This window comes from Branchiostoma floridae, chromosome 18 (genome assembly GCF_000003815.2).
Source record: "Branchiostoma floridae strain S238N-H82 chromosome 18, Bfl_VNyyK, whole genome shotgun sequence".
NCBI lineage: Eukaryota > Metazoa > Chordata > Leptocardii > Amphioxiformes > Branchiostomatidae > Branchiostoma > Branchiostoma floridae.
This window is the reverse complement of record NC_049996.1, coordinates 4,482,035-4,503,097: the sequence shown is the minus strand read 5'-3', so window position 1 is coordinate 4,503,097 and position 21,063 is coordinate 4,482,035. Positions and strand designations below refer to the sequence as shown.

At 42.5% G+C, this 21,063-nt stretch overlaps 2 protein-coding genes across 4 annotated transcripts; one reads left to right on the top strand and one right to left on the bottom strand.

Moving 5' to 3' along the window:
- Nucleotides 1–8,615, bottom strand: LOC118405287. Its single transcript, XM_035804709.1, has 6 exons — nt 8,449–8,615; nt 4,721–6,840; nt 4,299–4,421; nt 3,486–3,696; nt 1,692–2,281; nt 1–1,196 (listed from the first exon to the last, which is right to left on the bottom strand). The coding sequence occupies exons 1-6, from the start codon at nt 8,495–8,497 to the stop codon at nt 1,047–1,049; spliced, it is 3,243 nt and encodes a 1,080-aa protein (XP_035660602.1). The 5' UTR covers nt 8,498–8,615; the 3' UTR covers nt 1–1,046.
- Nucleotide 8,616: 1 nt separating this feature from the next.
- Nucleotides 8,617–19,996, top strand: LOC118405300 (actin-related protein 3). 3 transcript variants are annotated; one of them, XM_035804735.1, is made up of 11 exons: nt 8,617–8,800; nt 10,212–10,392; nt 11,791–11,901; nt 12,189–12,392; nt 13,380–13,475; nt 13,670–13,717; nt 15,037–15,210; nt 15,676–15,768; nt 16,357–16,482; nt 17,428–17,511; nt 18,142–19,996. In XM_035804735.1, the coding sequence occupies exons 1-11, from the start codon at nt 8,757–8,759 to the stop codon at nt 18,235–18,237; spliced, it is 1,257 nt and encodes a 418-aa protein (XP_035660628.1). In that variant the 5' UTR covers nt 8,617–8,756; the 3' UTR covers nt 18,238–19,996. The 3 variants fall into 3 exon arrangements, with proteins under 3 accessions (XP_035660628.1, XP_035660627.1, XP_035660626.1); XM_035804734.1 differs by lacking the exon at nt 13,670–13,717 and adding an exon at nt 13,576–13,623; XM_035804733.1 differs by lacking the exon at nt 13,670–13,717 and having other exon boundaries at nt 13,380–13,523.
- The last annotated feature ends 1,067 nt before the right edge of the window (nt 19,997–21,063 follow it).

The following is a 21,063-nucleotide window of genomic DNA, read 5'->3' as shown; positions in this document are numbered from 1 at the left end:
AATGTGTGTCGGCGCACTTTCGCATATGATAATCTCATTAAAACCCGTTTTTCAAGGTCTCAGTTCAGTCCTTCTAATTAATTTTCGCGGTTTTCGCGACGATTGTAATTGGCTGACGGAAAAAAATTTCGAGTTGGCTAAAGCCCTGCATGATTGTGCAACTCTCATAAAAACTTATTTTCTAAAAGGGAATGCTAGAAATATAAGGATATATAGATATATTAAAGTTAAAATTCAACCCTCAGCATGAAGTAAAAAAAAAAGTTGACTTAATATGTACAAGTATAAAGAGGTAATGACTGAAATACCTGACATTAAGTTGACAATTCTGGTAGTATGTCTAGTAATACTGATAAAAGTAAAATACACGATGTTCAGATCTTATGCTATCCTCATCATGTTATCCCAAGGTTATCCCCATCCTTGCGTTATGTTTAAAAATATTACATGACTTGGGCATCTTTTTGCAAAGATGTAACAAAAAGTTCAACAAAAAAGAAAATGCTGATTGTCTGTTTGTACACGCTAGTCTAGTGCTGTTTCTCTAGTTGTTCCACAACAGCAACAAAAACAACATTTTAGAAAAAGTCAACATTACAATAATGGCAACATAATACTGTGTGTGTGTAGAAGTCATTCTTGAACTTGCTTAAATGTAATACCCAACATATATGTATAGTCACCAGGTCATTCGGTCTCACTGGACAAAGTTAAAATCTTGGACATACATCCAGACGTTTTTGCTAGAGGGATTAATTATAAAAAAGCCATCTACATCAGAGCTTTACAACAGAGACGGTAGGAGCCATAGACTTCCTGCAACTTATGATCCACTTCTCACTGAGTCATGTGTTCTATCTGCATACATGATGTCATGGCACCAGTGGATTGTTCATTCCTTGACAAAGACTGGTGCTGTTCAGTCGTAAGTTTGTGTGAGTTTTGTGTTGGTTATTACTGTTAAACTAGTTCAAGAATAATACTGTGTGTCGATCTTATCGATCTTGATTCCTGTGCGTTTGTTAGCCTCATCATCTCCATGGCAACTACTTGAGGTCGAAGAGCACGATTGGTCGCGTGAAGGCCTGCGGAATGTACCCGCTGTCGCCAGACGAGGGCACATACACCCAGAGCCAATCATCTTCCTGCTGTTTGTCTGCATTGACATACACAAGCTCTCCCGCTGAGACTGTCACCTGAAAGGAACCACACATATATGCATGATGTCATGAAAATGTGTCAATAATCATTGGACTGCCGTATTTTCTCCAATAAAATATACAAAAGAGATAAAACAATATAAATTTGACTTTAAGATTAAATCTTTATTTGACTACTTTGAGTTTTGCTATTTTACGTTTTAGTTCCACAGCTTTGTCTGAGACATGCCCCAAATTGCATATTTATAATTAGGGTAAGTAATTGAGAAAATATGCTTATATTAGAAGATTTTTATGTCAACAGTCATTCAGTCTCACATTGCCAATATTCCAATTTGGCTTTATACAGAATTTTAAAGACAAGTACATGTTGGAATTGATCCTGTGCAACAGCAGAAAATAATATGAGGATGGAGAGGAGACAACTCTGGAATGTCACACAGATACATGTAAAACTGTTATTGTACTGTACAAGGCTATCATATATCAGTACATGTGTACTATAAAAATGATTATCATCATAACCCTTACCTCATCCACTGCCTGTGCTGCAAAATCATACAACACCAGGAACTTGTGTGTCTGTTTCACCAGCGCACGCAAGTCTTCGTCTGGCCAGGCTGACTCCGAGGTCGCCACGCTGTCCGCCGTCTCGTCTGCGCCTGTCGTCGGGAGGCTGCTGCTGTCTGCCGGGCCCTCATTGGCCGGCTGGTAGCAGTGCAGGGGGTCATCTTGGGTCAGGTCGAGGAGGTCAATCGAGGACAGGAAGCTTGTGTGAGCGGTGGTCTCCATGTCGTTCATGAGGGAACTGGTTCCCATGGAAACCGCAGCCTTCGTCTTAGCGAGTCCCGCCGTACCGAGGTGAGGGGTCGCGGAGATGGGATGTGTGAACTTTGACACAGATGCCATCTGATCTGTCTCCTCCAGGGCACTGGCAATCAGTTTCTGGATCTCCACGGAGACGGTTGCCATGGCGTCCCTCCCCTCCCCCATGTCCTCCTCCTCCTCCTCATAGATGGTGTCCACAGCCCAGGAGGAGTCCTGAGTCCCATTGGTCAGGAAGGTGGCATCTCGGGTTGCCATGGTGATCTGGAGGGAGCTGGTGTTGGAGACATTTGCACCTGGAAACATCACAGAAATTTGATAAAACTGAAACTGTTCCATTAAGTTTCTCTCTTAAAAGTTTTACAATCATGAATGGTGATAAAGACATCAATATAGTTTTGATACATACTTAGAGTGGTGCATTTGCATATCAATGAGGTACTACCCCACACACTACCATCCAGATTTATGACCTCGGACTGCAGTGAAGTGAAATTAGAACCATCTATTAGTATTTATAATTTATACTATATAGTCAAACACGGATATTTGCAAATTGACCACCTTCACATGTACATAAGGAACACCTGCCCATTGTGACCACTTTTTGGTGATCCCTTGGATGAAACTTTTCTTCAATGACAAAAGCATTATTCAATTCCTGCGTACTAGCTATAGTATAGTGACATCTAGCCACAAAGACCTAAGACTTAGTTGGTACCCTGACTTATCTTCTTGGGTAGGTTTGATAATTACTTATCAATCAGTTAGAGCTGTGTACCTAAACAAATTTTAGGTACAGGTACAGGTACAGTTCTGGACCTGAACTATTTGAAGAATGTGTGAACCAATATAAACGTGTTTAATTGTGGTGGACACAAGATGAAACAAAAATTTGACCCCTTTACAAAATTGTTCCTTTTTCTCTCACTGGGGTTCGGAGCTTGAGACTGCTATGGTAATTTCACAGTAATTCTATCTGTTAAAATGGCCATCCCATGACCTGTTATCCTGCTTGGCACTAGTCTTCCGGTATTTTGGACCTGTACCTTATTGATCGTACCAGCACTGTATTGGTACAATATAATGTACCTGTACCAGGGATAAACAAGTCCACTAGCCCTATAGTCCCGGGCAAGTGAAAATGCCAATCGGACAAGTGCATGTCCTTCCCCACTTGCCCGATCGGACAAGTTAGCTTTTCTCCATTGAGTGAGATTTTGATGTACTACTTTTCAAAGTCATGACATCAAGCATTGATTAACACAGAAAATATAGCCAATAACAAAAATTCCAATGAAGGCCATGAATATACATAGAAGAATGTCATTTAGATTTCGGGCAAGTGAAAAGTTGGTTCGGGCAAGATAGGACAAGTAGATTTTAGAAAACTTGTCCAACCCTGTGTACAGTTTAGTCTAGTGATGACACGACGAAGAAGAAGAAGACCCTGTCAGTGTGTACACAGCTCTACAATTGGTAAATGGCCTCACAACACACCTGTAGTCTGGGTTTGACAGGGAGAACAGAAGTTGCGAGGGATGAATCCCTCTGCTCCGTCGTCCGTGCGAGCGAACACCCAATCAGCATCGTCCATGTTCAGTAGCGTGACCGTCTCCCCGCGCATGACGGACAGGTCGTTCTCCTCAACCGCCATGAAGTCAAACATCACTGTGGCCTGACCAATCGGCTGCTTGGGAAATGTGGCAACCTGGGCAAGAGAGAGAGAGAGAGAGAGAGAGAGAGAGAGAGAGAGAGAGAGTGAGAGAGAGAGAGAGAGAGAGAGAGAGAGAGAAGAGGGTTGAGTTAAATCACAAAAAGTACCGGTAGATCACAATACAGTTGGAGATGTGATGTTTCCATTACAATTAGATTACAATAAATCTAATCTATTTTTCTTGAATTCCATTCATAGAATCACAACTTGCACATACATACATTATAGTTTATACATCATACATGTGGTGCAGTAGCACATAACATAGCTTAGCTACAACCAGAAAACAGCTTTCTTAAAATTTCATACAACTACAGAAAGTATGTTATATATGTTTGTCTTTTTTATTTTGTCTTTTCATCTTTGAAACTTTCTTGTTCTCTTCCTGTTTGGCACTGGTATAATATTGGAAAGAAAGTTGAAGAAACTTGATTTTAAACAAGCAATAAGATTTTACAGGCTTCTTACCACTCAGTGACTTTCAGCATAACAAGAGGGCCTCTTGACGAGGCCATCCATGAAATCCAACTACAAGTAGTATATTCAGTACTATAGAAGTCTTGAAAAAAGAAAGGATAAAAGAATTAGAAACTCACCTGTAGGTCAGGGGTCGTGTGTGGGGCAGGAGGGATGACAGGTGAAGGGTCAGCTGGTGACCTGACCTGACCCTGGGTCAAGGTCAGCAGGCTGTACTGGGCCAGGCTAGTGGTGCTGGAACCCTGGTGGGAGACACAACAGAAAAGGTCAGCAACAATTTACATACATATGTATGCTTTGAAATTGTGGTTTTTGTGTTGGAACAACAAGATATAGCAAAAATTTGTAACATTGTTAACAATTTGGAAAACTGTAAGCTATATATATGAAATAGCATGGCAACAGTTGAAACTTAAGGCAACAGAAAATGTACAAACTTCAAAACTTATTGTAAGATAGAGCTGCTGATATTATACTGAAGAGGACATGTAACTAAAAGAAAGCAAAATGGACCAAAGTTCAATTCAATATCAATGTCCACCTGTACATTTGATGCGTAGTCAGACATCACAGGAGATGAGCCAGTCAATTCTCCCAACATGTCCCCAGACTGTCCATTGGATACCCTTCCTTGCTGCTCATTGGTCGCGCCCCCGGACGCTCCGAGGGTCGCTCTCAGCAACACGTTACTCCACAACAGGTTGGTGACATCAGACAGCGGGGGCTTGTTGACCTTTGACCTCTCCTGGCTGCCTGTCAAGTACGGTCTCCATAGCGACGCCTTGCTGGTTGTATTCTCGTGACTGTTACCTGCAAACCCACCTCTTGTGTTTTGTATACTAGCACTGTTGTTGCTTAAACCAGTACCAGTATTGTTTACCATATCCATGATGAAACTACTGACATCATTTGCTGTTTCAGCAACAGTCTCTTCCTGTTGTATGTTAACCATAGATTCTTCTGATGATCCAGATGTATAAACTAATGGTACAGCTCCGAGGCTATTTTTACCAGTACGTTTCACGACGTCTGGAGTGTCTCTGAAGGGTGTCGGTGGAGGCAGATCAGTCTGGAGGAAGGAGTTATTCTTGGAGTCGCTCCCCGTGAGGAGGGAGTTATTCTTGGAGTCGCTCTCCTTGAGAAAGGAGTTGGTCTTTGAGTCGCTCCCTTGGAGAAAGGAGCCAGTGTTGGAATTGCTCCCTTGGAGTAAGGAGTGAGCCTCCGAGTCTTTCTCCTGGAGAAGGGAGTCGCTCCCCTGCTCCGCTTGCTCCGATGGAGAGAGCAGCTGGATGCTCCTCACCACAGCAACAGCACTACTGATGCTGCTGATGGATCCTCTCCTCTCGCCATACTGGTTACAATCACTAGATGGCGCTGCTGCCTTGTCTTCCACCTTGTCCACTGCAGCCTGACCAATGCTTGACACTGATGCCCTGTCTTGTGACTTCTCGGCTGCAGTTGGACCCTGATCACCAGGAGACGCCACTATCCTGTGTCCTATCCTACCAGCTGCAGATTTTGTATGGCCGCTAGGAGGAGCTGCATACTTGTCGTCTAAGAAAACTGTGCTGGCAGTGCTAGTAGATGACGATGACGCACTCTTCGTCATTCCTCTGTTAGAGTTTGTAGAAACCTTGCGGCGTGGGCGTTGTCGTCGGATGTCGGGTTTAGAACCCTCGCTGCTTGTGATAGATTCGGGAGAGGTAGAACTAGATGGGCCACCGTCTGCGCGGCCTCGTCTTGCATTGATATCATAAAGCTTATTCTTCCTATTGCCTAGCTTTCCTACACCATTGCCAAACCCATGTTGGGTATCGTTATCGAAACGTAGTTCCTGTAAGTCTTCGCTGCAGGTAGCGATCGACCACCGCTGCGACGCCGCTACCGACGACCGCCGCGATTCGTCCAGAAGCCCGTCCACCATGATGAGGTAGGAGTTGCGGTCTCTCCTCAGCGTTCTCAACCTCTGCAACTGTTCCTCTGTGAGCGGGCTGCTTCTGGAAGACGCCCTGCCTCTACCTGCAGTTCCTGACTGAACTGCCGGGCGGCACTCCTCCTGCCCTTCCAACATCATAGCATAGGACAGTCTGTTTATTTTGGAAGGTGATTCCCCAACCCTTCTCCCTAACTCTTCCTCTGTAAATAGTCTGTTCCCTTTTTGCCTGTTCCACACCACCCCACTGTCTCTACTCTGCATGCACCCTGGTCCCTCTTCTATTAAATCCTCCAACATCTGAAGGTATGAACTTCTGCCTCGTTCAACCTCTGGACCAGGGCCATAGGTCAGCTTTCTCTCCGTAGGAATGACCTTTGACCTGACATTTGCTTGACCTATGTTCTCCTTGTTTGAGTCCAATGGTCGTGACATTGCGAGGTTGGGTCTTTCTTGGGACAGTCTATTGTTAGGAATAGGAGGTTCATTCTGAATGGGATGAACAATATAAGAAGAACCTCTCCTCTCAAAGGTCATGGAAGAGCCACTGTGTCTGAACTCTGGCCTTTGACCTCCATCTGCGGGGCATCTCAGGTCGGTGGCAGCCTCCAGTGTCTTGATGACCTCGTCATGGTACTCTGCATTAGACAGTAGGTGTGCGTCACCGTGGAGCTTTGCACCGATGGCATCCATGCGACCTTTGACCGAGCCATACTTCTTGTTGTAGCCTTTAGGAGAAATGAATATATATATATTATAAAATGGGACAGACAAGTTGTAACTATCACAGCAGGGATCATAATACTGGCAGCATGTATATGCATTCTTGTGCACTCAAATCTGGATCTAGAGAAATACTGGGCAACACCCCTCTTGTCACCGTCTTGTCGGGGCTAAATGCCCAGGAAAATTGCACCTAACTTGGAAATTGAATCCCCACGAACCCCATCCAATCACCCTTTCAGGGTGTGAAGTTTTTAAGATTCTAAAAGGATGTGCTTCCCGGGGTATGGGCATCTTGCTTTGAACTCAAAGTACATTGTATTTCATCAATTTGTGTGTAAGTAATATCACTAGCAGTGTTACACAATTTGACTCTGAGAGTATTTGGTCCATTATCTCAGTATTGTGACTCATGCAGGACACCAGGTCTTCTTTAGCCAAAAGTTTAGGCCTAGGAAAAAAAGTGTTGTGTTTCCTGTTTCAGTCCTGAAAAAAAGGGGTTGGTAGGTAGGGATTATCTTCTTTTTAGACTGACCAAAACTCTACTGAGTGATACATTAAATATTACAAAACAAGTAAACTGGAATGCATGAGATGTGCAAAAGTCATGTGTGACAGGTCCTTCAGTGTAATAATATAACCAGCTGCTGCAGTTATACCAGCTATACTAGTATAGATACAGATACAGACATTTGTCTTTCAATGTCAAACTTTAATTTGAGCTTGATAGATACCTGTATTCTTCATTCGATAGGACAAGCAGTGATTTTACTTCAATTCAAATTTCAATAGGAAGAAAATTCTAACTGGAAGCTATGTTGCTCCACTGCCCACCCAAAAAAGTCTAGGGTTGGCAGGTTTTTCTATGGTAGGTAGGGAAACAGGAAACACATTTTTTTCTAATAAATTCTAGGTCTTATCATCTAAAGCTGTGTATACAAAGCCCCTTACATTGATAACAATTTCTGTTCAGAAGCTAAATTACAATCCACATGTACTACAATTTCACAACTCAGTACCCTTTGCCATCTTTTAGCAACAAAGAGATTGGGATAAACCCACTGTCATCAGATGCCCACAGTATGTGTGCCACACGGTGTGAGATACAGTCATTCTTATATATGTATGACTCAATGAATCGCTATGACTCACTTCTTCAGTCCCAGATTGGGAAGAGGCACAAAAGAACAATAGAACACTGCATTTACCAGAGTGAGGTGTTAGCACACAGACAGAAATACAGACAACTTTCAACTGATACGAATGGCGTCAAAAATTGTTCGTCTTTGCTGTATTTTGATGCAATTTTACAGTGGAATTTTCTTGCTTATTTTGGAATGTCACACTATCTTCAACGTAATTTATGCAAATCCTTAACGATTTGAAAGGAATGCATTTTGGGCGTATTGAAACAAAACTTAAAAAGAAATTCATCCCTTTATATACACATTCACATGTACTTGCTAATGACCTAAATTTGGCGTTTCTCCTTCAGCAAATTATGGCAAATATCGTTTGTTTCGAGTGATTTCTTTTCACTCAAACAACCTCAACCAGGCCAAGCACGCAAAGAGAACGATTATACTGATACTTACAGGCCTCAAAACACTCACCTGGCTTTCTCTGATTCGGCCTCAACCTAAAGGGACACAAAAATGCCATCTGGCAGTCCAAAATATGCTCCAAAACGCCACAAAATCTCACAAAATAGAAACTCCGCTCTGCCCACCAAAAATTTGAATTTGACTACTTGACCTCTGACCTCTCGCCAGTTAGTAACTTCTCGCGAGAGTTTGGGCTCACGTGACTCCTAACGTGACTTCCCGGTTCCCACCCTTCCCCTTCCTGATTTTCCAGCAAGTTTTTTTACTCGGAATTTTGTTTTCACGTTTGCGAGAGTTTAGGACGATCTAGAGTCACGATGGCGGGAAGGCTGCCTGCGGTTGTCATTGACAACGGGACTGGGTGAGTATTGTCGTCCGAAATGGTGTAAGGATCGCTGAAAGTGGGGCAAAGCATGAGGGGGTTGGCCGGAAGTGTATGTACAAGGGGGAGGGGGGTAGCGCAAAACTTTGCTGATTGCGTCTAGTTAGTTGTTACAAATATTAGATATATCGGTACTGACTTCGTAATCTGTTTCGTAGACTGTTAATGCTGTATGTTAGCTGAAACATGGAGCAAAGCTTGCAAACTAAATCAGGTCAAATGGTGTAACAGTTACCGTCCCATGAAAAACTATTGATCAAATTTTTTTAGGGCGGTCGATTTTTAGTCGCAGGGGAGGGGCAGCTTATAACTACACCAAAGGGACGTCACTTTTACGTCTTATGTATCTACTTAGCAAATTTGATATCAAGAAACCGTCAAGGGAAGGAACAGACGATCTGATCGACAAGTATCTTTGAGATAATGGTAGCAAATATATGAGGTCATTTCCTCTGAAGTACTCAGCTGGTGATGTTTGATCATGTCAATCAAAGTTGGAGACTGACACTCAGACAGTGACTGAAATAGTCTGACAAAGATGAAAGTGGATGATCCAAAATGTTGCAAACATTAGACTTGTTTATAGATTTAGCACTAAATCTATTTGTTTTATTCGCAACTTAACAAATCTGGATACCATCTCTACTACTTGTCCAACAAATATATGTTCCATAGATGTTTGTTTAGGCCTCTTTAGGAATGAACGTCTTTCTGGATGATAATTACATTCACAATTTCCTCAGTCTAAATAGAAAGCTCACACATGTTAATGTGTATTCGAAGAAACCACACAAATGTTCAAATACCAGGCAAAAGTGACTACAAATAGATGTAAAAAATATACATACATGCATACCATCTTCAGTCAAGCAAGGACTAGGTCTGAAGGAGTCCTCTTCTGTCATAGACTGATGTAATCTCCTCGTCATCAAGAATCTAGTTGTAGTAAACTTTACCAGAGATTATGCATAAACATTATATGTATAACCAGTGCCCGAAATACTTTTTAAAATTAAGCCAGGTTGCCCAAGCTGCAACGTGAGTCAAAAGTCAGGTTGTGCCATCAACATTTCAGGTTGCCCCGCTTCCAAGTTGTTCCTTTCTTCAAATCAGCTACTTATCTATTGTTTTTTCTTTCAGTTATATGTAACTGCTTATATTGTGTCTTATCACAAAATAGATTCAAAAGCTTATGTACGTAGGTGGGAAGAAAAGCAGTGTTCCAACAGCATAGTTTCAGGTTGCGCAGTGTGCAACCTAGGTTTAAAATTAAGTTGCACCAAGCAAAATCAGGTTGCATTTGCAGGTAGGTATTCCGAGCACTGATAACAGTTAATGCTGTTAACACATTCAATGATGTAATATAACATTTGATTGTGTAATTATACAGGTACACTAAAATGGGGTATGCCGGGAACACAGAGCCCCAGTTCATCATTCCCTCGGCCATCGCTATCAAGGAATCCTCCAAGATCGGCGACCAATCGCAGCGCAGGGCAGCCAAGGGCATCGAGGATCTGGACTTCTACATCGGAGACGAAGCGCTGGAGTATCCCAACTACAGTGTGAAGGTCAGGGGGGTTCTTTATGACTGTGTTCTTAACCCTTAAGGTGCCACACCCCCAAGTATGTCTGATACACATGCCATTGTGTACCACACCTGGTCACTCCCTGGAAGAAAACAGCATTCTGTGAGTGTAATGCAGGAAACCCAAAAGTTAGGAGTGTTGACCTTATTACTAGACTAATTGTAGTAGATTGTGAGATTTGACTTTGCTAAAATATGTGTGGTGACAGAAATTTTCTCCCCTTCTATCCCTGTAAAGACATAGAATTTAACCTCTTCTTGAGATAGAAATACTTTTTTCACCACAATCTTTGCTGCCTTCCACCCCAAGGCTTTAGCCAGCTCGAATTTTTTTCCGTCAGCCAATTACAATCGTCGCGAAAACTGCAAAAATTAATTAGAAGGACTGAACTGAGACCTTGAAAAACGGATTTTAATGAGATTATCGTATGCGAAAGGGCGCCGACACATATTGTCAACAATCATAACAATAGCAAAACAAACAGTGTGTGGCTTTTACAGCCGTGGACAGCGTCCCCAAGCTGCCTGTAGCTTCCACCAAGGATTTTTGTCCTTCAAGGTTGACGGATTGGTTTAAAAATTTTTCCGTCAGACGCAGCAAATCTCTGTCAATTGACGGAAAAACGGACGCTGGCTAGAGCCCTGTTCCACCCTCAATTTTCAAAGCCGGAGGCTGTCCTTATTCTTTCCATGTTCTGATGCAGATTTGAACTTGGTCTGTACCAAAGTCATCTAAACACGATCACACAATAGGCATCCTTCCATATTTCCATATCACATGTAGTATTGCATGCATATCAAACATATCTACTTGCATTTAAACCAAGAAATGCAGGTCTTCGGTTAATTGCGATTTTATAAAGAATTTGATGTCTTTTGAATACGATTTAAACTTGTGCTGAGGGGAACATATTCAAAATCTATACTGTATGATGCAGATTCTGCTTTGCATAGGAGGATAGGTCTTATCGAACCCAGAACAGTTGGATCAGACACAAGCTAAACAAGGCTGGACTCAGCTTAATGCCCAGGGCTTGAAATCCTTTTTTCTGCATTTTTTAACATTGAAAATTACCTGCACCAGACAGATTTATCTGCATCACTTGGATCATGCTAAAATTTTTCAGGAACCATTGCTACTTTTTCTTTTTTACTTTATAGGTGGTATTAGTCAATGCAGCTAATAACAATCAATATACAGCTATATTATAGGACATATATGTATAAAACCCAATACATGGACCAGTGCAGATTAGGTGCAGGTAGACACCAGAAATACCTGCACAGGTCTAGTTTTACCTGCACTAATCTGCATATGCAGGACCTGTGGTATTTCGAGCCCTGATGCCTAACTATTTGTGTGGTTGTGATTTCCCCGCAGTGGCCGATCCGACATGGGATTATCGAGGACTGGGATCTGATGGAACGTTTCTATGAGCAGGCCATCTTCAAGTACCTCAGGGCAGAACCAGAGGACCACTACTTCCTACTGGTGAGTAAACAAACAAACAAACAAACAAACAAACAAACAATCAAACAAACAGTTGAATAAACAAAGTTTCTTAAAGCCTTTGTCAGCAAGCTATAATCAGATTCCAGAAGCAAAATACCAGTACTTCTTGCTTGTGAATATATGTATATGACATCAACATTCAAAAGATTAGTACTGTGCTTTTCCATTCTAAGATTAGACTAAATGGAATCCAGGGAATGTTTTCATTGGCCTTAATTCTGTTTTGTGTTTGGGTCTATGTTGAAATAACGTCCATATTTCCCCAGACGGAGCCCCCGCTGAACACCCCGGAGAACCGAGAGTACACGGCAGAGATTATGTTCGAGTCCTTCAACGTCCCGGGGCTGTACATCGCCGTGCAGGCCGTTCTCGCGCTCGCTGCGTCCTGGACATCACGACAGGTCGGGGAGCGGACACTGACGGGGACGGTCATCGACAGTGGGGATGGAGTCACCCACGTTATACCTGTGGTAAGGTTTATCTGTTAATCAGATACACCCACGTTATACCTGTGGTGAGTTCTATCTGTTAATCAGGTACACCCATGTTATACCTGTGGTATGTCAGGAGAATTAAGTTTAAAATGTAGATATTTCAACTTAAACACACCTTTCAGTGTACAAGAAGGGCTTGCAGTACCCATTTCTCTACAAATAATTTCAAAAAATGAAGGTGTAATATAACCTCTTATACAGCAAATGTTCTTCCTCAAATAAAGTCACTTCTAGAGGTGTCTTAAACTTTTGTAAGGTTTTCCATGTTCTTTGCAGCCAACTGATAAACAACCAGGAGCATATATTAACACAACAGTTGTTTATTTCTGTATATAGCTGTGCTAGCCTAATCAGATTACAGTTCTCGCAGCCCTTTCATTCGCTAGGCTTCTACTTAAAGTTAAACCATTCTCGGCAAGGCTTAGGTCACATTTCCAAACCGGGGCCCGGCCGGGATGTTTTAAGAAACAAAAAATTAAAATGTATACCTAGAAATATGCACAGATTATGCCTATGAAGTTAATTTTGACATTTTGTGTATTTTGATGTCTTTTATATCATTCTTTTCGCTCCCGAAAGCTGCCCGGCTTGGCCCCGGTTTGGAAATGTGACCTAAGCCTTAACATCATACTGCATGTGCACTGGAAGGTTTCCTGGGGTAGACTAATTTTTTGGGAACATTCCAGGCTAACTTTTTTGCAAGATCTAACTTACTTACTACTTCAAGAAATGGTAGGAAAGTCTACTTTGCTATGTTGTCCTGATATTACAAAATGAGTCTTTAACTTTAAGAAAAGTTTAAGTTGCACATGCAGAAAGAAACAGATGATGAATTGTAAGGTGGAATGACTCATGTCACTTTGTTCAGAATCGTTCAAACTCACGCTACTTTGTATAACTAGAGGGACAATTTCCAATCTTTCTTGGATATCATCAAGTAATGCGACTGTTGTTTCCCTTTAGGCGGAAGGCTACGTGATCGGCTCCTGTATCAAACACATTCCCATCGCTGGCCGTGACATCACATACTTCATCCAGCAGCTGCTGAGGGACAGGGAGATTGGCATCCCTCCTGAACAGTCACTGGAGACAGCCAAGGCTATCAAGGTGGGGAACTGTAGAGAGTTTGGTTTGGTTTGGTTTGGTTTGATACAGGGAGATCGGCATCCCTCCTGAACAGTCACTGGAGACCGCCAAGGCTATCAAGGTGGGGAACTGTAGAGATTTGGTTTGGTTTGGTTTGATACAGGGAGATCGGCATCCCTCCTGAACAGTCACTGGAGACAGCCAAGGCTATCAAGGTGGGGAACTGTAGAGAGTTTGGTTTGGTTTGGTTTGATACAGGGAGATCGGCATCCCTCCTGAACAGTCACTGGAGACAGCCAAGGCTACATGTATCAAGGTGGGGAACAACAAGGGTTCATGGATGATACAGCCAAACATGACCATAAACTCCATAAGAGAGTGCTATTTTCTGATAGATTTTAGGATTCTGAAGTTAAAATGTATACTACTTTACATTATACAATAAAATACCCACCTGTCAATTGCGCATCAAAAAGTATCCTTCAAAATTAAAAACTCCCCAAGTACTCTACTTGGATTAAGCAATGTCACTCCTTTACTGCTTATGGCTGAATACAATGTGTCGGACGTGGTTTGACAAAAGTCAGGTTACAAAAGGTTTGGGGCGATAACAAAAACTGGACTTGTTATTTGTTCCTTGATATCTTGTGAACAATTTGCCCTCTTGTTTGTTCATCGCCCCTTTAGAATATTCATGACGAAGGAAGTGTGTGCCTATACAAGGTTGTTTGCCGTAGAATGAACTGTGTACTGAAACTCCTCCTAAAGTGGTAGAAGTGTACTGAAACTTCCATGCCCCCCTCCCACCCACCAGGAGAGGTACTGTTACATGTGCCCTGACATCGTGAAGGAGTTTAACAAGTAGAATGAACTGTTAACAGTTTAAAGTAGTAGAAGTGTACTGAAACTTCCATGCCCCCTCCCCCCACCAGGAGAGGTACTGTTACATCATGTGCCCTGACATTGTGAAGGAGTTTAACAAGTAGAATGAACTGTAAACAGTTTAAAGTAGTAGAAGTGTACTGAAACTTCCATGCCCCCCTCCCACCCACCAGGAGAGGTACTGTTACATGTTCCCTGACATCATGAAGGAGTTTAACAAGTAGAATGAACTGTAAACAGTTTAAAGTAGTAGAAGTGTACTGAAACTTACATGCCCCCCTCCCCCCTTCAGGAGAGGTACTGTTACATGTGCCCTGACATCGTGAAGGAGTTTAACAAGTAGAATGAACTGTTAACAGTTTAAAGTAGTAGAAGTGTACTGAAACTTCCATGCCCCCTCCCCCCACCAGGAGAGGTACTGTTACATCATGTGCCCTGACATTGTGAAGGAGTTTAACAAGTAGAATGAACTGTAAACAGTTTAAAGTAGTAGAAGTGTACTGAAACTTCCATGCCCCCCTCCCACCCACCAGGAGAGGTACTGTTACATGTTCCCTGACATCATGAAGGAGTTTAACAAGTAGAATGAACTGTAAACAGTTTAAAGTAGTAGAAGTGTACTGAAACTTACAAGCCCCCCTCCCCCCTTCAGGAGAGGTACTGTTACATGTGCCCTGACATCGTGAAGGAGTTTAACAAGTATGACACCGACCCCGCCAAGTGGATCAAGACATACGAGAACATCAACGCTGTCACCAAGAAGAACTTCAAGGTGGACGTCGGCTACGAGCGATTCCTCGGACCCGAGATCTTCTTCCACCCAGAGGTGAGCAAAGTTCTTTTTTAAGTCACAAAATAGAATGTACAGGTCCTAGTCATATTGAAATTTCTATATCACAGCTATATCATAAATATTAAAATCCATACTTGTACTGTTTCTACTTCAGTCATCACTGTGTCTTTGCAGTAATTATTCTTTCCCTGATAAACGAAAACACTGTGTTTGCTGCATGGTGTGTCCTTTTCTTTCTTCTTCTTCTTCTGCCTGCAAAGTAGAGATTAGGTTGGATATTGCCTTTCTAGTTGCATGTTCACTTTGTAGTCATATCTGAGAGGAAGTGTGATGTATTTTTCTTCTCATTTTCTTAAGGAAAGGGAAAATTTAAATGTAAATTGTAAGCCTTTGAGCCCAAAATTGTACATGTGTATGTGCTTCACTAAAGTTGGAATGGACAATTTAACTTTAAGACTTTATGCTTTTTAAAAAATATGTCTTGTGTTTCTATTTCAGTTCTCCAACCCAGACTTCACCACGCCTATCTCAGAGACAGTGGACAACGTGATTCAGAACTGTCCTATTGATGTGCGGAGACCGCTCTACCAGGTAAAAAGACCGGTACCTCTATCTGTACCAGATAAAGTAGTATAAACACTGCTCTAACAGATTGGAAACCTTTGCCCTGCAGGGTTCTAGCTAGTGCATTTTAGCGTAGTGGGCCAGTACGCTAAAATTTGTGACCCCTACGCTAAAATAAGGGCCACTACACTAATTTTTAACTCGTCTAGTGTAGTGGTGCTTTGCTATCATTTGCTTGTTCAACAATGACTAATCAATGTCTGAACAATGAAAAATTATGATATGCCACTCAAAACTGACCCCAAAATCCTAACTTTAACTCTACATCTTCAAATCTCACCGTGGAAGGACCAAGACCCCCCTTCCACACCAATCTCCTGATTAGTCGCTTCGCTACCATGCCATTCCCACTATGCTAAAATAAAATCCTGGCTAGAACCCTGGCCCTGACCTTAATTGGTGAACTTTGCCTCCCTTTATAGTGTCTATTGTCAGGGGGTTCCACCATGTACTTCTGGTGGTCATTGTGCTTCAATCTGCAATTTTTTGTGAATACTACATGTAACACTTCCCATGACCTTTAATCATGACCTTTGGTACCCCCCTCCCCCATAGAACGTGGTTCTGTCTGGCGGCTCCACGATGTTCCGTGACTTCGGGCGTCGGCTGCAGAGGGACCTGAAGCGACAGGTGGACGCCAGGCTGAAGATGAGCGAGGAGCTCAGTCAGGGCAGGATAAAGGTGAGACACAAACTCTCAAACTTTCCTCACATCTCTGCCACCTGTGATCCTTACCGTTTTGCCATGGATGTGGTCATATTTGGGTTTAGAGGCTTTGGCCCACTTTACACTTGGTCAGTATTAGCTGTATTGCTATGCTCTTTAGTCCACTTTCTAGTAGGCTATTGCTTTTTCTGGGTGTAAAGAGAAATGAAGCTTGTAGTCTGTGAGACTTAGAACCAGGCGAAACTGTCTCAGTGGTAAACCCTACATTTGAAAGACAACAACCATGTGCATTACACATAAATAACTAAATTGAACTGTCATAGTTTCCACTGTAAAACCGAGTTGTCAGGACCTTTTCCTGGGTGCCTCACATAAAGAAAAACAAATAACTTTTCACGTAGGTGATAGTTGCTGAAATACCCTGTAGCAAAGTGTCAAAGGTCACAGTAGGTCACTACAGTTTCTTGGCAATCAGAAAACAGCAGGTGTCCTACTAGGCGTCCTGGTAGTCAGTGTAAACTGGACATGAATCTGTAGTGTATAAGAGAACTAGACTACGATGTGTAGTACATACTGTTTCAAAGAACAAGTGTAAAGTAGCCCTTAGACACCTTTTTTGTTAATGATATGAATATGACATGATCTACACACAAGTTACAGTCAAACCTGTCTATAGCGGCCACTCAAGGGACCGGACAAATTCGGCCACTATAGACAGGTGGCCTTTGTATAGTGGTGGCAACTTGTAGATAAAATACCCAAGGGACCGACAAAAAGTGGCCACTATGGACAGGTGGCCCCTCTGTAGAGGTGGCCCCTAATACAGGTTTGACTGTATCTTCAAAGTTGATGGATACTAGGAGTTTCTTGCTATTGATTATGTCATGGGTACATTCATTGTTGTGGTTACCGAACATTCTGTCATGTTGCCATGGATACTGATGTATCATTTGTCCCCAGCCCAAGCCCATTGAGGTGCAGGTGATCACCCACCACATGCAGCGGTACGCAGTCTGGTTTGGTGGCAGTATGCTGGCTTCTACTGTAAGTACAGCTGTTCAGCTTTGCATCTTTGCACCCGTGTATCAAGACCGTATAATGTGTATGATTTTCTGTAATGCATAAAGACAGCCTTCTTGAGATTGTCAGCAATGCAAATACATGTACAACAGCCTTCTCTGGAAATATGTGATTCTGTTCATTAAAAATAAATACATGTACAGTCAAACCTGTCTATAGCGGCCACTCAAGGGACCGGACAAATTTGGCCACTATAGACAGGTGGCCTCTGTATAGAGGTGGCAACTTGTGATAAAATACCCAAGGGACCGACAAAAAGTGGCCACTATGGACAGGTGGCCCCTCTGTAGAGGTGGCCCCTAATACAGGTTTGACTGTAAATGGATACGTCAATGAAGGTTAGTCATCCAAGTAATAAGACATGCCGTATGGTGTCACTGATAAAAGGTAGTGGATTCCTGACCGATAATAAAATCATATCCAGTTGCTTGAGTAATTGCTATTAATGAATTGGGTGGATAAAAGGATGAATAGATTTTAAATGTATGATAAAGAAAACAATATGTATCAAGCCATTTAATGGTGCACCTGAAGACTTCAATATTCACCTTAAAGTAAAACAAGTCACTGGATGCTTCTTTTAACCCCCCACAGCCCGAGTTCTACCAAGTCTGCCACACCAAGAAGGATTACGAGGAGTACGGTCCCTCCATCTGCCGACACAACCCCGTCTTCGGCGCCATGACGTGAGCCGTCAATCATCGCCATAGCAACTAGGTAGCCACACACGGAGGAATATTCCCAGGATTCCATACGATCAAGACTAGAACTTTTGTACTGGAAGCAAAATAAGCGGATCTTGTCCTAGATGAGTAAAAGACAATGTATACAATGTGTGTAGAGTTAGGCAGGACATGATGTACCGTTTTTCTTATCTTCAAAATTTTACCCAAAATTTGGTACAATTTGCAGCCCGGACAGGAGATATTGTTCTAAAAATTAATGGAAGAGCTAGAAAATTACCCTACAATCAAACCTGTCAACAAGTTATTCTCCTTCAGTCCAGTTATTATAAGACATACAAATGTAGGACCACATCTCTTCAGGCTCCATCTGACATCATCTGATCCAGGGTTGTAGCCAGCACCCGTCCTTCCGTCCTTTGACGGAATTTTGCAGCTGGGGACGGAAAATAATCTGCCCGTTCCGTCCTTCCGTGACAGACAGAAATCAATATGTAAACTAAGATCATAGAATAAAACTGTCGCCCTTGTGTAGTTTTTCACCAGAACAGATGCTGTTGAACAGCTTAGTACACCAACCAAATTTACACCTCAAAATGCAGGAAATAGCTTGTCTGAGGGTCTAGATTGAAAAATTTGCCAGGGGAACATGTCCCCCTTCCCAGACCCTCTTAGGAACGTTGCGCTTTCCGTGTTTGATAGGATCGAGGGGACGGAAAGTGATTTCAGGCTGGCTACAACCCTGATCTGAACCATGTTGGATTTAAGTGTATGCCCTTATAAAGGCACACGAAGACGCCATTACTTAAGCCAAATTCTAATTACCAAGACCTAAGTGAAAGGCCTGTATGTACTGGTAGCTTAAAAGGCTGTATCATGCATGTGTAGGTTTGTATTCTTTGGGGAGGGGGGCCTACAGAATTCTAAAGTTTCAGGTTCTTTACCTACAGTTTACGTAATCTCCAAGCAGATTGTACGATAGCATAAGATAGTATCAAAAGCTTCTAAAGGAATGAAGCTGGCCTAGGAGTGTGTTTGTCTACCGGAGTGGCTGATGACTCCCTTTGACCAGCTGTACTCCTTAGCCAGCTTTGATACTATCTTATACCACTGGTAAATCTGCCTGGAGATAACAGTTTAAGCTCCAGTCAGGTAGACGTTATTTCTTGCCTTGGTAGTTTAGCTTTAGAGTCAGTCAGATCAACACAAAAAAACTTGAAAGTCATGAGATCTTTGTACATTGTACCATTTTTGCTTGTGGCAAAGATCTGAGAGATGGCATTGGCCCTTGTAACAATTTATACTTCACCTAAATCAAAATCAATATAAACTTTAATAAGAGAAAATTTGGTAGGCATTCTGTTGATAAATAATCAGAGCGATGAATTTCGGTTCATGTATTTAACATACATGGGAAAGTTCAGGCATTGTTCTCTGCAAGTATTAGTGACATTAAATTCTACCTGGTCCAAGATTATGATATACTTATTTAATAGTTAGCAGAAGAAGACCACATTTAAATTGCAGTGATTCTGCTTGCATAATGGCAAAGCATGATGGGTATGTGTCCATCAGGTATAAGGTAACTTAAAAGGCAATTAAGGTGGGTTTGGGGTATCTGCCAAATATAGTAGCATATTTATCTACAAGGACTGATTTTATAGTTATGAGAAGTGCATTTGATTTTGATTGAAGAAATGACACACATCAATCATACGTAGTCATAGATGAATGACTGAATACTGAATAAATCCAGTGAAAAAGTTTTCTTTTGTGAAATTTCCTTGTGTTTTGTCTTAGTGTGAATAATTTACAAGTTTGAAAACAAGGCAAGTACATGTAGTCCAATAGCCTTATTTGAGGTTGTAGGAGTGGGTCATGGTACACAGGCTAACACATCTGTTATTGGTGCTGAACACCATCCACACACAGCCTAACACATCTGTCCTTGGTGCTGAGCACCATCCACACACAGGCTAACACATCTGTCCTTGGTGCTGAGCACCATCCACACACAGCCTAACACATCTGTCCTTGGTGCTGAACACCATCCACACAGCCTAACACATCTGTCTTTGGTGCTAAACACCATCCACACACAGGATAACACATCTGTCCTTGGTGCTGAGCACCATCCACACACAGGCTAACACATCTGTCCTTGGTGCTGAACGCCATCCACACACAGGTAAGCACATCTGTCCTTGGTGCTGAACACCATCCACACAGCCTAACACACCTGTCCTTGGTGCTGAACGCCATCCACACACAGGTAAGCACACCTGTCCCTGGTGCTGAACACCATCCACACAGGCTAACACATCTGTCCTTGGTGCTGAACACCATCCACACACAGGCTAACACATCTGTCCTTGGTGCTGAACGCCATCCACACACAGGCTAACACATCTGTCCTCAGTGTTGAACACCATCCACACACAGGCTAACACATCTGTCCTTGGTGCTAAACACCATCCACACACAGGCTAACACATCTGTCCTTGGTGCTGAACACCATCCACACACAGGCTAACACATCTGTCCTTGGTGCTGAACGCCATCCACAGACAGGCTAACACATATGTCCTTGGTGCTGAACACCATCCACACACAGGCTAACACATCTGTCCTTGGTGCTGAACGCCATCCACAGACAGGCTAACACATCTGTCCTTGGTGCTGAACGCCATCCACACACAGGCTAACACATCTGTCCTTGGTGCTGAACACCATCCACACACAGGCTAACACAACTGTCTTTGGTGCTGAACACTTTGTTATGAAAAGCTTGTTCTGTTTAGTACAAACAAGACTTGAAGATCCAGCTAAGGAG